The 14,978-nt window shown below is 48.2% G+C and overlaps 1 protein-coding gene across 1 annotated transcript in view; it reads left to right on the top strand.

Annotated features, from left to right (window-relative positions):
* Cep89 (centrosomal protein 89) overlaps positions 1-14,978 on the top strand; it is a 38,632-nt gene that overhangs the window by 18,011 nt on the left and 5,643 nt on the right. The window contains exons 10-16 of the mRNA XM_051207323.1: positions 1,102-1,152; positions 1,483-1,566; positions 3,596-3,703; positions 8,253-8,364; positions 10,398-10,578; positions 11,266-11,433; positions 13,450-13,591. Of these exons, the coding sequence (XP_051063280.1) occupies positions 1,102-1,152; positions 1,483-1,566; positions 3,596-3,703; positions 8,253-8,364; positions 10,398-10,578; positions 11,266-11,433; positions 13,450-13,591 (846 nt within the window). The remainder of the gene's footprint in view (positions 1-1,101; positions 1,153-1,482; positions 1,567-3,595; positions 3,704-8,252; positions 8,365-10,397; positions 10,579-11,265; positions 11,434-13,449; positions 13,592-14,978) is intronic.

The following is a 14,978-nucleotide window of genomic DNA, read 5'->3' as shown; positions in this document are numbered from 1 at the left end:
CCTGATTTACATTCTGATGCTGGGGATTTGCCTATTTTGAACAATTCATCGAAATACAGTTACATTATGAGTGGCCTTTTGTGGCTAATCTTTCATTTTGCATAATACTTGTAGTGGGATAGTCACTTGGTCTCCTTCTGGTGAATGTCCCACTACAAATACTAATCTTTCCTTTTCAGTAATGCTGGTAATTGAACCCTGGTCCTTGCACATGTTAGGCAGGCACTCTACTAATTCCAGTGTTATTTATCGATTTCTAAGGAAGGGTCCCAGACTGTAGCCAAAGCAGGGCCTCACTATGTAGCTCAGGCTGGCCTCAGCTCGCAGCAGGAGCTCCTACCTCAGCTAACCAAGTGCTGGGGTTATAGGCGTGTGCTGCCACACCAGCTCCAAGTATTAAAAACGAAGCTGGGGGAGTTCACATTGCCTAGATCATGTCCTTCTGTAGGGCTGTGGGTGGCCAGAGCAAGAGGGCCCGGTGACTTTGACTACTAATTGCCACCTCTGTTGTTAACCCTTTCATCCCCACTCCACACACTTGTCATTTGACCTATGCAAATGCCACGTTTTCTATGACATTTTCCCTAGTTCCTCTCTCCAGATGTGATCCCCTCTTACTTACTTTGGGAATGGGGGAACATGGGCACTTGTGTGTGTGTGAGTGTGTATGTGTAGGTACTCAGGCATGGCTGCACATGAAGAGGCCAAAGGGGCCTGTGGTGTCTTCCTCTTCCCCCTCTGTCTCTTCCTGCCTCCTTCCTTCCTTCCTCTCTTCCTTTCTCTCGCTCTTCTTCCCGTTCTTTCTTTCTCTTCATGTGGAAACATGAAATTCGGAGATAGCCTGACTGTTTAAAAATAGTGTGTGTCAGTGTTACTTCCTAGTTTTTGTATATTACTGTGTTAACTAAATGAGTGTTTTGTTCTTAGGAAACATGTTGTAGTATTTAGGGGCAAGGGTGTTGCTGTCGAACACTCGCCATGTATAGGCACACATGTGTGCACATACAGAGAAAGACGTCTATTCTAGACTAAGAATGCCTGCCTGCCACGTGGCACTTCAGAAACAGCTTCACCGTGTCTTCAATGTTTGCTTTATTTCAGAATTCCCGTGTTGAAGGCCTCCCATCAAAGGGCCCCACACCTCCCTGGCTGGTAAGTGAAAGTTATTTCATCTCAGGCCCATAGTCTCTGCCTCTGTCAAATACTAAGAACCATTCCAGAATACGTATGCTTTCTTGCCTTTAAAAAACATGATGAGCTAGGTGGCGGTGGTGCACACCTCTAGTCTCAGCACTCGGGAGGCAGAGGCAGGCAGATCTCTGAGTGCATGGCCAGCCTGGCGTACAGGGAAAATCCAGGGCAGCCAGGGCTGCACAGAGAAACCCTGACTTGAAAAAACAAACAGAAAACCAAAAGCCATGGTGGTTGTGTTGCAGCGTAAGAGGCAACGTCAATCACCCTTTCTTCGCTCCTCCCTCACAGCTGGATGTCAGGTATCTCTCACCACTCTTGCTGGCTTATGAGGACAGAATGAAAGAGAAGGACGAACTCCACGCCACCCTGGAGGTAGGTGGGCTGATGTCTCCAAGACAAGCTTTTCAGGTAAAAAAAAAAAAAAAAAAAAATCCATTCAGGCTGCAGAGACAGTGTATGACCGTGTATACTCCAGTGTTTGTTGGAGCGAAGGGTGGCTGAGGAAAAGAGGTAGAGAAGGAAGGAAGGTGTCTTTGACAGAGCGTGAGCGGTGGGTGGTGTAGGAGAGTGTTCGGGGTGTAGGGACTTCGGGAAGCTGCACTCCCACGAGAGTGGAGGTCTCGGGAGGACCGGGGGCTGCTGTGTCATCCATGACCCTGCGGCTGTGGATGCCAGTGCTAGGACAGGCTCAGATGGAGACCACGCTCAGGGCAGATGGAGACCACGCTCAGGGCAGATGGAGACCACGCTCAGGGTGTTTTAGGGAATCTTGTCGCTACCAGATCCCAGGAAGCATGGGCCCCAGAGGTGCATTGTGATTGAGTTGTAGGCAGTATTAAAACAAGGCTTTGTCCGTTCTGTTTGGTCATTATTTCCTGAGAATGGCAGCCATTCCAGCTGCAAGAAGATCAGGCCTGGGCGTCATCAACACCCCTGGACCCTTCCATGCCTCACAAGTCTGATATCTTCACTATGGGGCCAAATATTGGAAGGAGAGTTGGTCTTTAAGGAATCCTAAATGGGACAGGTCCTTTAAGAGCCCAAGAGCCTGGTCTTCAGTCATGCCTCCCATCACCTGCCCCATCCCGTGAACCTGATGGCATACTATTGGGCAGGCTTTTTTTTTTCTTCAAGATTTAGTTATTATGTATACAGTGTTCTGCCTGCATGTGTCCCTGCATGCCAGAAGAGGGCGCCAGATCTCATTAAAGGTAATTGTAAGCCACCTTATGGTTGCTGGGAATTGAACTCAGGACCTCTGGAAGAGCAGTCAGTGCTTTTAACCTCTGAGCCACCTCTCGTGGACATTGGATTTTTAAAAGAGCATTAATTATCTTGTGTTCATTGGTCAAACATCAATAATAAAATTTCCATTTTGGTGCTCTTTTTCAATCAGGGTTATCCCATGTTTTCTAGAAGACCAATTAATAATACTGAAGTCTTTGTGGGCCATGCAGCTTCTGTCCACAGGTGCTCAGTCTGCTTTTGTAACATGGCAGCAGCCATGAGTGGCATGCTAGTGATGGGCGGGACCATGTTCCCATGAACCTCAGTAAAAACAAACAGTCTGACATGACAGGTAAAGTATATAAATAAAGAGCTATCGGCAGCAAGTGAGTGAGTGTGCTCTGACCAGAGGTCAGAGGAGAAGAGTCGCAGGCGATGCCATTTTAAGAGCTAAAGAGCCTGGGGATGTAGCGTAGGTCAGTCAGCAAGAGACTATTGCATGGCACCCAAGGTTCCCACTACAGCCCTGCACAAGATACCAAGTGTCAGCTGGGACACCACAGCGAGGCCCAGAGCAGGAGCCCAAGTCTGTCCAAGCTTCGTACGTCAGGGTATCTGGCTGAGCAAGCTGATGCCTCTGAGCTGGCTGCTGCCTGTGCTCTGCATAGGACAAGGTTATGACATCACACTAATACCCTTCCCCACTCACACAAGATTTCATCTAGGACTGAAAATTCTTTTTATACAGAAACTCCAGTTTACCAACAGAGCGAGTTCTAGGACAGCCACAACTACAGAGAAAGCCTGTCCTGAAAAACCCAAACAAAACCTCCAATTTATCTCTAAAGTCTAAACAAAGAAACCCTTTCAGTCTCTAGTTGTTCTGTTTTTCTTCTAATACCTTCCTTTAAAATTTTCAGTTATTTGGCAGTCACAGCAAAGCGGCATCAGGTTAGTGGTCAACTACTTAAAGCCCAAGTTCTCGGTCCCTGTGTGCGGTGACCCTCGAGTGACTTAGGTCTTCCCTCAGTAGACTGTGCTCCTGAGCACACGGAGGAGCTCTGCAACCTGGAGACTAAGCCTGGTGCTGGAGCAGGACTCTGCCAAGCAACAGCATCCCAACTGGTACCCAATGTGTGCACGCGCGTGACGGTTTCCATGCATTTCATTTCAGGAGGAAATGCAAACCTTTAGGATGCGAGTCCAAGAAGTGGTGAAAGAAAATGAAGGATTGCATCAGCAGTTAAATAAGAGTAGCCCTGTTACCAGCAAGGAATGGCAAGTGGTATTTGCTAACTTACAACATAATAGGGACAGGCTTCTTGACATCACCAAATACATAAATGCACCTCAGCACCTCACTTTTTAAAACTTAAGCACTTTACCCAAAGCCTGCACAACTCAGTAAACCTCTGTACAGTTAGAATAGGCATCCGGGACAGAAGCTTGGAGCTACACATTAAAATGTACACTGTCAATACCCAGTACATTTTAGGCAGGTATCCACCAACCAAAACCAAAAGACCATGACAAAAATTAGAACAAAAATAACCATTAGTTTTAAATCTCCTTAACAACTCATGTCCTCCACGCGACGCATTCCCAATCCCAGTCAGGGTAATTTTGGGTGGTGTTTTTATTTTTTTTTTTTTACAAGGTTTCCAAATAATACAGTTTCTAAATAATTTTCTAAAGGAAGGATTTCTACGACATGAGTAAGATGCAAGCCCAGTAAACCCTTCTAAATTGAACTTTCAAGTTTTTAGTGGCTGAGGGTGGAACCCCGGGCCTCGGGTTGTGTTGGGCAGGCACTCTCCCCCTGAGTCCCATCCCTCGCCCTCAGCTTTTAAAGACAGGCCACACTGTGTATGTAGCTCTAAACAAGCCCTGAACTCTGTCGCCCTCATCTTTCCAAGTCTTGGCTTGCAGTCATGTGTCTAGCCCTAAACTGGTACTTTAGAGGTAGCTATTATTGTTACTATCATTATCATTACCATTACTATTTTGATCCGGTTTGGTGGTGCAACCTTTAACCCTAGCACTCAGACAGTGACAGAAGGATCTCTGTGAGTTGGGGGTCAGCCTGGTCTACACCAGGGAGTTCCAGGTCAGCCAAGGGCACATAGTGAGACCCTTTCTCAAAACAAACAAACAAACAAAAAGACAGGAAAAAACAATTTAAATATGACCCGGGCCTATAGGTAGTAGAGCATTTTGTTCCCAACAAAGCCCTGGGGTCAGTTGCCCTGCAAAAAAGTAAAAATAAACGAGTAAGCAAATAAGTAAATAAAACTTCTAAATGGTTTCTCAAACCAGAAGCTCACTTGCTCTGCCCATGTGTTTTCATGTTCTGAAGCAGCACCTCCCCAGGGCCGTCACCGCTGCACACACTGTGGGCTTGCAAATAGGAAGGTCTGGCTAAGGCTGCAAACAGCTGAAGCCTCCACTCTCCTGCTGACCCTGCGGCCTGTGCACAGCCTGTCCACACTGCGGGCTCGGCCTGTCCACACTGCGGGCTCGGCCTGTCCACACTGCGGGCAGGCCTGGGTCGCTCCTTGGCTCTTCTGGTGTTTGTCACTCCGCACTTCCTTCCCTTTCTCTGTCCCTGCCCTCTTATCCATCCTCTTCTCTCTGCTGTGTGACACCCCTCACCCACACCCCTGAGTCCCATGTGAAAGTCTAGAGACAGTTTCCGGGGGAAACCGTGAATGATTAGCTTCTAGTAGGTATGTTATGCTTAGTGTTTAGTATCTTTTTTAATTTTTTTTTCTTTCTTGAGACAAGGTCTCACTGTGTAGCCCTGGCTGGCCTAGAACTCTCCAGGTGTTAAACCCACTGGGTGCAAATAAGACCAATACCACATTTTTTGAGCCAAAATTGGAAGCAAGCTTTAATAAACACTAGTCAAGATGATGGACACTGGCCAGGTCCATGCCTGGGATTCCCATACATTAGTCAGGGGCGTATAAAGGCAAAACCCACAAGGCTACCTTCATACTTCCCACCTTCATACAATCAGGGGCATGCATACATCCTGAGGTATTTCTGGCCTATGTACTTCCCGCCTACATGTGATCAAGCACATCCTGTGCAGTTGGGATAACCAAGCTTGTTCATGGACGCAAAAACACGTGGCTTGTTATCTTACATGAACAACAGTCCCTCAGCATTCCAGGAAGTTATGTCCTTGTGCCAGTGGGGTCTGCAGTTAGAGACATTTTTTGATGCATAGATCTCTTAGGCACATCGATTTAAACTGAAAACATAATGTTAGCCATCACACAGGCTATCCTTGAACAGCTGTGACTGCCTCTCTTGGGAACCAAAGGGCATACCGCAGGGCCAGGCAAGTCACCGGAAAAGAAAAGAAATAGTTTCTATTCAGTGTCCAGGCGTGTGGGAGTGAGCACATGTGTCTTACTGTCAAGCTGGCTCTCCTGAGCCTGTGGTCACTGTCATGTCCTTGGGGCATCTGTAGACCTTGGTGCCCTGTGACTTCCCCTGTTGAACGGGTTCCTGCTGCCATGCGGGCCCCACCTTCCCCTCACTTCGTGCTCTGGTGGCTCTTCAGGAAGGTGAGCTGGCCCCTTCCTTGTCTCCCAGCTGCTTCCTGTACTGCACAGGTCTCTGCGCACTTGAGTAGCATCCGTCTATGTGTTCCCAGGGCCTTCTCAGTGAAGTTCTTGGCCACATCTACTCGGCATCCCTAATTTCCCCTGGCTGTGGAACTTCAGGCTTCGCCGCCATCAGAAAAGCGTTAAACTTAGACTGAGCTTTTCAACTTTGTTTTTGAAAATTGATTCTTCTCCAAGCCCCTGCCAGCTCGACCCCTCTAGGTTCCGTGAGCTGTGTAGAAGTTGTCCTCAACAATGGGGCCCCCTGCTGTCAGTTTTCAGAAAGTGACCTTCTGTCCTAGCATCGGCCAGGGCTGTTTAGGGATCTCCGCAGGAACCCCTTGGGCAGCACCCAACAACTCAGCTCAGTGTCACCCAGTCCCATCACTGGAAGCCTTGCCTGGCTATATAGACGGCCAGTTCAGACTCTGTGTCCTCCGTGACTAGGAGTCCTCACCAGGGTCACCGTTATAGATTCCAGGGAGTTTATACTGCACTAGGTTGCTGTGCTGTGCGCGCGCATACACACACGTACGCACGCACGCGCGCACACACACACACACTATACAGTGCTCCCAGATTCTAGCTGTCCTCCTGTATTCTCTTCCTCCACCTCCTTATCCTCCCTGCTCCCATCCCCACCCGCCCCCAGTCTACCCACAAAATTTATTCTATTTCCCCTTCCCAGAGAGACCCCCCCCCCCCAGATCCGTCCTCTTTTCCTAACCTCTCTGGGTCTGTGGTTTGTAGTTTGATTATCATTTGCTTGACAGCTGACATCCACTTATAAGTGAATACATACGTATTTGTCTTCCTGGGTTTAGTTTACCTCACTCAGGATGATTATTTTTTCTCAACTTAAAAAATAATAATAATAATACAACAAAGGATCCCTTGAAAAAGAAAGGGAGAGAGCCAGGCACGGTGGCTCCTGCTGACACCTGTGTGAGCCTGAGGCAGGGGGATCGTGAGTTTCAGGGCAGCCTGAACTTCGTAGTGACACCTTGTCTCAGAATGAAAGGGGAAGCAGTAGAGGGTGGAGGAGGCTGAGGAAAGATGGCGGAGCAGGCGAACAAAGAGAAGGAAGGCCCAAGAGCAGAGGCCTGTCCGAGGCGGAGCAGTGTGAGGTAGCAGAGGGGGGGGAGGGCGGACTGACTCCACCGTCACTGTCTGTCCCTAGCTGGTATACCGTGGGCAGTTAATGAGGCAGCACCCAAAGTCCTTCACCAGCCTGCCTGGGCTTTTCAGTTATGAACTGATACATGGCTTACAATGCCCCGAATTAATAGGGAGCTTTCTTGTGGGGGATTCAAGGCTGGGGTGTGTTCGTATACTTAAGACTATCCCAGAGCCATCTAGTAAGTGGGTCCCCCCCCTAGTTTATTACTAATATTACTTTTTTCTTTTCCCGACCCCTCCCTATCTGGATCCATTCCCTTCCTGTCTCTCATTAGACAAAAACAGGCTCCTAGGTGATAAGAACAAAACATTACTCCCCCCCCCCCAACAGAGCTCCTCTTGTCTCAGCTTTCTAAGGGCTGAGGTTCCAGGCTTGTGGCACACACCTGGGTTCCTTTGCTTTTTAAAGAGTTAAAAACGTTTTTTTAATGTGTGTGGGTATCTTGTCTACATACCATGTATGTGCCTGGTGTCCTTGGAGACCAGATGGAACTGGAATCGTGGATGATTGTGCGCCGCCATGTGGGTGCTGGTCATCAAACCCAGGTCTTCTGGAAGAGCAGCCAGCATTCCTGGCCTCTGAGCCATCCCTCTAGCCCTTTATTTTTACTTCTTGGGACATTAAAGCCCCACAATGTGGTCCAGGCCTGCCCTCAAGTCCTGGGCTCAAGCAGTCCTCATGCTTCATCCCCAGAGATGCCTGGGCTTCTAAGTGTGGCTACCATGAGCAGCTGCTCATGGTAGGAAACACAACTGGCCATTTGGAGCCTGACCCCTCTGAGTGCCATGCACATGGCAGTCCTCTGCCCTCTGCCTTCACATGTCCGCAAATCGTCACCTCCTGCAGTTGCTGGCACATCCATCATTCAGGCATTATTGCTGCCCTTCACCCCATTCGCTGCACAAGGCAGCCTTTGCTATGTAGCTACCATGGCCAATATGAAAGCGTGCCCACACGTTGGCCCTCTCTCTAGTACATTTCTGTGGTCCCTCAGAGCCTCAGCACGGTGTTTAATCTCTTGACTCAATCATAGGAAGCAGCTTCAGGCTCAAGCACAGTTGGTTCTAGATGAAAACAAGCTATTGATCGAGCAGTTGGAGATTCAGCAAACAAAAGCCAGGGACACCCACCAGGAGCATGTCCAAGAAGGTGAGTGATGGTGCCGTCCTAGAGGACGGGATGGGGGTGTGCGCCGGGGTCGTACTTTCCAGAATTGTAAGTTGGTTCGTTCGTTGCAATCTCACAATTGGCTGCAGTCAGCTCGTGTTCTCTTACCCCTTGTAAGGCCAGCTGAAGTGGCTGGAGGGTAGGGTAGTCCGGGAAATTGGAAATGTTACAAAATGAAGCATCTGAAACAGCGCAAGACTGTTTTCTCCGTTATCTATTGACTGACAAAAAAGTAGAACTTTACTGTGCCCCCCTCCCCCGGCACCCTTTCCCACCCCCTGTATGCAAAGAAGCACTTGGGCATTGAGTTACAGCCTGTCTTAGTCAGTTCTCTGTTGCTGTGAAGAGACACCATGAGCAGAGCAGCTCTTCTAAAAGAAAACATTTCAGTTTCAGACGTTAGTCCATTAGCATCATGGTGGGGAGCTTGGTAGAACACACATGGTACTAGAGAAGTAGCAGAGGGCGTTCACAGGGACAGAGAGAGAGAGAGAGACAGAGAGAGACAGAGACAGATGGGGGAGAGAAAGACTGGGCCCAGCATGGGCTTTTGAAACCTGAAAGCCCACTCCCAGTGACACACCACCTCCAAAAGGCCACACCTAATCCTTCTAATCCTTTCTAATAGTACCACTCTCTGGTAACTAAGCGTTTAATTCTGTGAGCCCGTGGGACCATCTGTATTCAGATCACCACACATTCCCTAACCCTTAGGTTTTGAGACAGGGTCTGCTGTGTAGTCCAGGTTGGTGCCTTTGAAACCACAGTCTTCCCACCTCTCCCTCCCAGTTTGAGGAACGGGTGCGTACCACCACATCTGGCCAAACCATTGGACCTTTCTTTTGGGCTGAGGACATCATAGCTCAAGTCTCTGGTTCTCCAGGACTTACCATGAGTAGCCCATCTCCCATGTGTCTCTCTCTGTTCCTAGAGCCACCATAGCAGAAGACAGTGCTCTTCAAAATGAGCCAGGTTGAGATCTTTTCCCTTGCTTTGATTAAAACCAAATAGGAGCCTCCCAATAGTGGTACCCCCTCCTGTGCTCATTGAAGACAGGGGTCACAGGACAGGAATCTGAAACAGACCGTGTTGCCTGTTCTCTGTGAGCCTCACTATTTCCTCTGTCCCTGCTCATGTAACAACTCCCTGTGAGGGTTGGAGAGATGGCTCAGCGGTTAAGAGAGGACCCGGGTTCAATTCCCAGCACCCACATGGCAGCTCACAACTGTCTGTAACTCCTGTTCTGGGGAATCTGACACCCTCATACAGGCACACATGCAGGCGAGACACCACTGCACATCAAACAAAAATAAATCTTAAATAAAAGCAAAAGGGAACAACAACAGAAAAAGCCAACTCCCTCCACATTGCCAGCCTCTGTTGCAGCTGAGGCTACTGAGCCTCCGTTCCAGGCTGACTTCAAAGTCACTCTACTCACAACATGGCCCTGAGCGTCTGACCTTCTTCCCTCCACCTCCCAGTTGCTGGGATAACAGGCAAGGAGTTCCACCAAGTCTGCTTTAGTTTTTCTTGAGTGCAGTGCTGGGGATTGAACCCATGACTTGATGCATGTGGAACAGGAACTTTACCAGCTAAGCCACATCCCCCGCCTTCAAAGGTCATTTCTGTAAACTAACTGATCGTTTTTTAGCTACCAGCCCAGGACCTGAAGCAAGCTAGGCAACAGCATGCCGTTGAGCTACATCCCTACCTCCCTTTCTTGTTTTTGTTTTTTGAGACAGGGTTTCTCTGTGTAGACCAGGCTGGCCTGGAACTCAGAGATCCACCTGCCTCTGCCTCCTGAGTGCTGGGATTAAAGGCGTGCGCTACGACCTGCTTACTTTCCTTCTTTTTAAAAGATACATTTTTGAGATGGGATCTCACTATGTGGCCTAGTCTAGCCAGTGCTCATCATGATCCTCCTGCCTCAGAACCCCGAGTGTACCACTGCGCCTGGCTAACGCTCATGTTTCAGCCAGTCTTCTGTGCTACATCCTGAGCTTGTTCCCTTCCAGTTTCTAAGCTGACTAAACAGCTCGTGCTCCTGGAGGCAAAGACCCAGGACCAGGAACAGCAGCTGATGGAGAGCAAGGAGCAGCTGGGGAGCTTGCAGGCCAAATGCCGAGAACTCAAAGCACAGCTGGACAGCAAGATCGCCATGGACGTTCATACGTCAATTGTCAATGAACTGAAAAGGTGAGCTGGAGCCTCTGCGTGAGGAGTGGCGTACACACAGGTTGCTCAGTGTTGGTTTTGGTTTTGGGGTGTCCTCTAGGGCAGGCAGCGTCTGCTTCCTTTTCTTCCCACTTTGTTTTATATGACTATGTGTGCACAGCACCCACAGTTCACTGTTACACAGTTGCATTGTGCCCATGGGGCAGTGGACCCAGGGTGCATTCTACCCGTAACGTGAGGTTCTTTGTCCTGGCTGGTCCCACGGCCCTCGATCCCCAAATAAACACACAGATGCTGTATTAGTTATATAATTGTTGGCCGATGGCTAGGGCTTCTTATTGCCTGGCTCTGTCTTAATTATTAACCAATTTCTATTAATCTAAGTATTTCCACATGGTCTTACCTTACCGGAGACAGGTCCAGATCTCTAACTCCTCTGGCGGCTCACATGGTGACTCCTCTGAGGGGCACTCTCTGCCTACCTTTCCCAGAATTCTCCTTGTCTCCTAGTCCCACCTATCTTCCTGCCCTATTGGCCAACAGTGTTTTATTCACCAGCCAATAAGAGAAACACATATGCAGAAAGACTTCCTCCATCATGTAGCCATGGTGCATTGTACACACATACACTGTACACATGTGCACTGTACCCAGGTGCACTGTGCATGTGTCACTGGACATATGTGTCTGCTGTTTCTTGTCCTTCAGCCAGTTGCAAAAGGAAGAAGAGAAAGACCGTGCTGAGATGGAGGAGCTGCTGGGAAAGCTGACGGCCCTGCAGGTGCAGAAGAAGAGCCTGCTTGTGGAGAGGAGCAGCTGGGCCAGCAGGGACAAAGCTCTGCAGGCCGAACTGGAGCACATGCGCAAGGCAAACAGGTGTGTGTGTGTGTGTGTGTGTGTGTGTGTGTGTGTGTGCGCGCGCGCGCGCATGCATGTGTGTGCATGTACATTTCATTTTATCTTCATTTGATTCCCTTTATCTTTTCCTTCTCTGATAAGGACAATAAAATGGAAAATAAAAACCAAAGGGGTGGGCATCCGAATATAAGCTTAACGAAAGATTTTGATAACACAGGGCTACCCTGGGCTCTAGACCGTCTCCTAACACCTCCTCTAAGCCTGTTTTTCCTACTTTTCCTCCTTTATTCTTTATTCTTTTTTGTTTTTAATACTTATACATTTACTTATTGTTTTTAAAATATCTTTCATTCTTTGTATCATGCAAGTATATATACATTGGATCTTGTTCATCTCCTCCCCAACTCTTCCCTTCCCCAGTTACACAAATACACCACACCCAAACACACAACACAACTACATCCCTGTCACCTACATACATCACACACACCCTAAAACACCCACCACACACACCACACCTACACCCCCCACCCACCCACACCACACACACCCACACATACATGCACCACATATTCACACCTGCACACACACCACACCTACACACCCACCCACCTACTCACCCACGTTACCCACACACTCCACACCTATATCCCCACCCACCCACACCACACACACCTGAACACATGCACCACACACACACACGTACACACACCACACACACACACTCCCATACCCACACACACCACACCTACACCCCTACCCACCCCCACCCACACCACACACACCTGAACACACACTCACACACACTCCCATACCCACCCACACACACTCTCACACACACACACTGTCACACACTCACACACTCACACACACTGTCACACACACACTCACACTCTCTCTCTCACACACACACACACCTGCACACAATCACACTAGTATATCCCTCTCCCACCTTCACGCGGGATCCCATTTTCAACACTATCTCTTAACCATGAGTCAAAAAGTTAGGAGAATAATATTCAATTAGTTGGCTCATTGCCAGGCGTTTTGTGAGTGCTGTTTGTTTGTTTGGTAGTGACAGGGCCCACGTTGCAGGGCAGGCTGGCCAGGAACTCCAGCCGTCTCCCTGGATGAGCCTCCCACGTGTGGGGATGGCAGTGTGCCTGAAGCAGTGGCTCTTGAGTCCTGTTAACTGAGTCAGGGCTCAGTCCTTCCATCTGGCTTCAAACTAGATTCACTTCCCAAAACGTAAAAGAAGATGTATCTTGCTGCACAGTAGCATTTAATTAATTAATTCTGCGGGGCTGGGGGTTGGGACCCAGGGCCCTTGTGCATACTCACAAGCCCGCTATCACCAATCCACGCCCCAGCCCTGAGTGCAGTGTTGAAGCATTAATTGGTAGCACATGCCTTTAACTCCAGCAGGCAGACCACTGTGAGTTTGAGGCCGACCTGGTCTACATGCTACACAGTTCCAGGACAGCCAGGGCTACGTAGGGAGATTGTCTCAGAAAAACGAAAACTATATACATGCACGCACATACATAGGTACACAAAAACGAAAACTATATACATGCATGCACATACATAGGTACACAAAAACGAAAACTATATACATGTATGCACATACATAGATACACAAAAACGAAAACTATATACATGCACGCACATACATAGGTACACAAAAACAAAACTATATACATGCACGCACATACATAGGTACACAAAAACGAAAACTATATACATGCATGCACATACATAGATACACAAAAACAAAACTATATACATGCACGCACATACATAGGTACACAAAAACGAAAACTATATACATGCACACACATACATAGGTACACAAAAACGAAAACTATATACATGCACGCACATACATAGGTACACAAAAACGAAAACTATATACATGCACGCACATACACAGATACACACACATGCTGGTTTTTAAATATATATTTGTGTGCACTCCGCCGTGCTCCACACAGTTTCACTCGATCTCATTTCCACCACTGGGGACCCCTGCAGGCAATACCAAAAGAAGATTGATGTCCTCAGGAAGCAAGTGGAGAAAGCCATGGGGAAGGAGATATCTGCCCACCAGTACCTGGCAAACCTGGTGGGCTTGGCAGAGAATGTCACCAAGGAACGAGACAGTCTTAAGTATTTGGTGAGTTTCTTCAAAGTTATGTTCTGTGAATGTAAGCTTTGTGTGCAAATGTGACTTTTAAGGCCTTTTTTTTTCTTAGCAAATCCTCTTATTTCGGTATTTCAACCATATTTCCAAAATTCTCTAAGATTTTATCACTTAACTATGGGTAAAACTTTTTTTTCTTGTCTTTTTTTTTTTTTTTTTTTTTTTTTGAGACACAGTATTGGTTTTGCTGCATAGCCTAGGCTGGCCTCAAACCCACGAATCTCCTCCAACAGCCTCCCAAGCATGGAGATTATAGTTCAACCAAAACATGTTTTAAGGAAAATCAACCAGAACTTCTAAATAAGAGCAAATGCTATTTTAGAAGGTGAAGTGTGGGGCCAGGTATGGTGATGCCTGTGTCCGTCACGCAGCGGTGGGTGTGTCCCTGCATCCCTTCATTCACTGCGGAAGATCCTGAGAATCCCAGACACAGGGCTGGGGATGCAGCGCCGTCGCCAAATGCATGGCCCATGTGTGCAAGGCCCTGGGTTTGATTCCCAGCACTGAGGGAGGGAGAGAGAAGCAGACTCCTGTAGTTAGGCAGAGATCACCTACAGATGCAGTAGCAGCGGGGGGAATTAAGTCAATTATTGGTGTCCTAGATGCTGGAGCAGCGCACAGCCAGCAAGAACCTGGCACGGTTCTAGACATTCCCACACTGATTCAAAAAGATGGCTCCAGCAGATTGTGTGGTCGAAGAAGACAGCTGCTCCCTGTGTCAAGCCATTGCATTCAGAAAGGTCTGATAGATTCCCCCAAGCTCTAACAGTGAGTTGCCTCCAAGGGGGTGGACTTCCAGGTGACATTTTATAAGCCTTCTTACTTACTTGAATTTTCTGTTCCGTGTGGTTTGGACACATAAAACTTTCCCTGCATATAAGCTTGCACGGCTTTTCAAGATCACAGTGGCTAGCGTGTCAAATTGGAAGGCAGCGGTTAATGAGTGTCTTGATGAGAGACCGAGGGGGAGGCATCATGAGAGCCAGAGATGTGGGTGGGGGCTGTCGGGAAGTGTTAAAAAGCTCTGCCCCAGGGCAGTGGGCGGAGGTTTTAGCCCTTGCTTATAGAGGAAGAAGCCGAAATAGCGGGGAGCTTGAGGGGGATGAACAAAAAAGCTAATTGGATGTGTCTTGATATTATCTGTCCTTAGTGCTACAAGGCATTTCTCACAGTGTGACAGTAGCTGGCTCTAGTAAGTCTCGTACATTACTGGCAGCTTTAGATCTATAACTTATTATTACTGTGCAGGAATGAGTGTGTCACTGCACATGAGTGACAGTCAGAAGACAACCTTCTCTCTTCCACTGGGTACCCACTGTGCTGTCTCTCAGGCCCCGTTAATGGCAGTTTCTAAACCCTC

This window comes from Phodopus roborovskii, unplaced genomic scaffold (genome assembly GCF_943737965.1).
Source record: "Phodopus roborovskii unplaced genomic scaffold, PHOROB, whole genome shotgun sequence".
In the NCBI taxonomy this organism is placed as follows: domain Eukaryota; kingdom Metazoa; phylum Chordata; class Mammalia; order Rodentia; family Cricetidae; genus Phodopus; species Phodopus roborovskii.
Note: the sequence above shows the minus strand (reverse complement) of the source record. Positions and strands in the feature narration are given on the sequence as shown.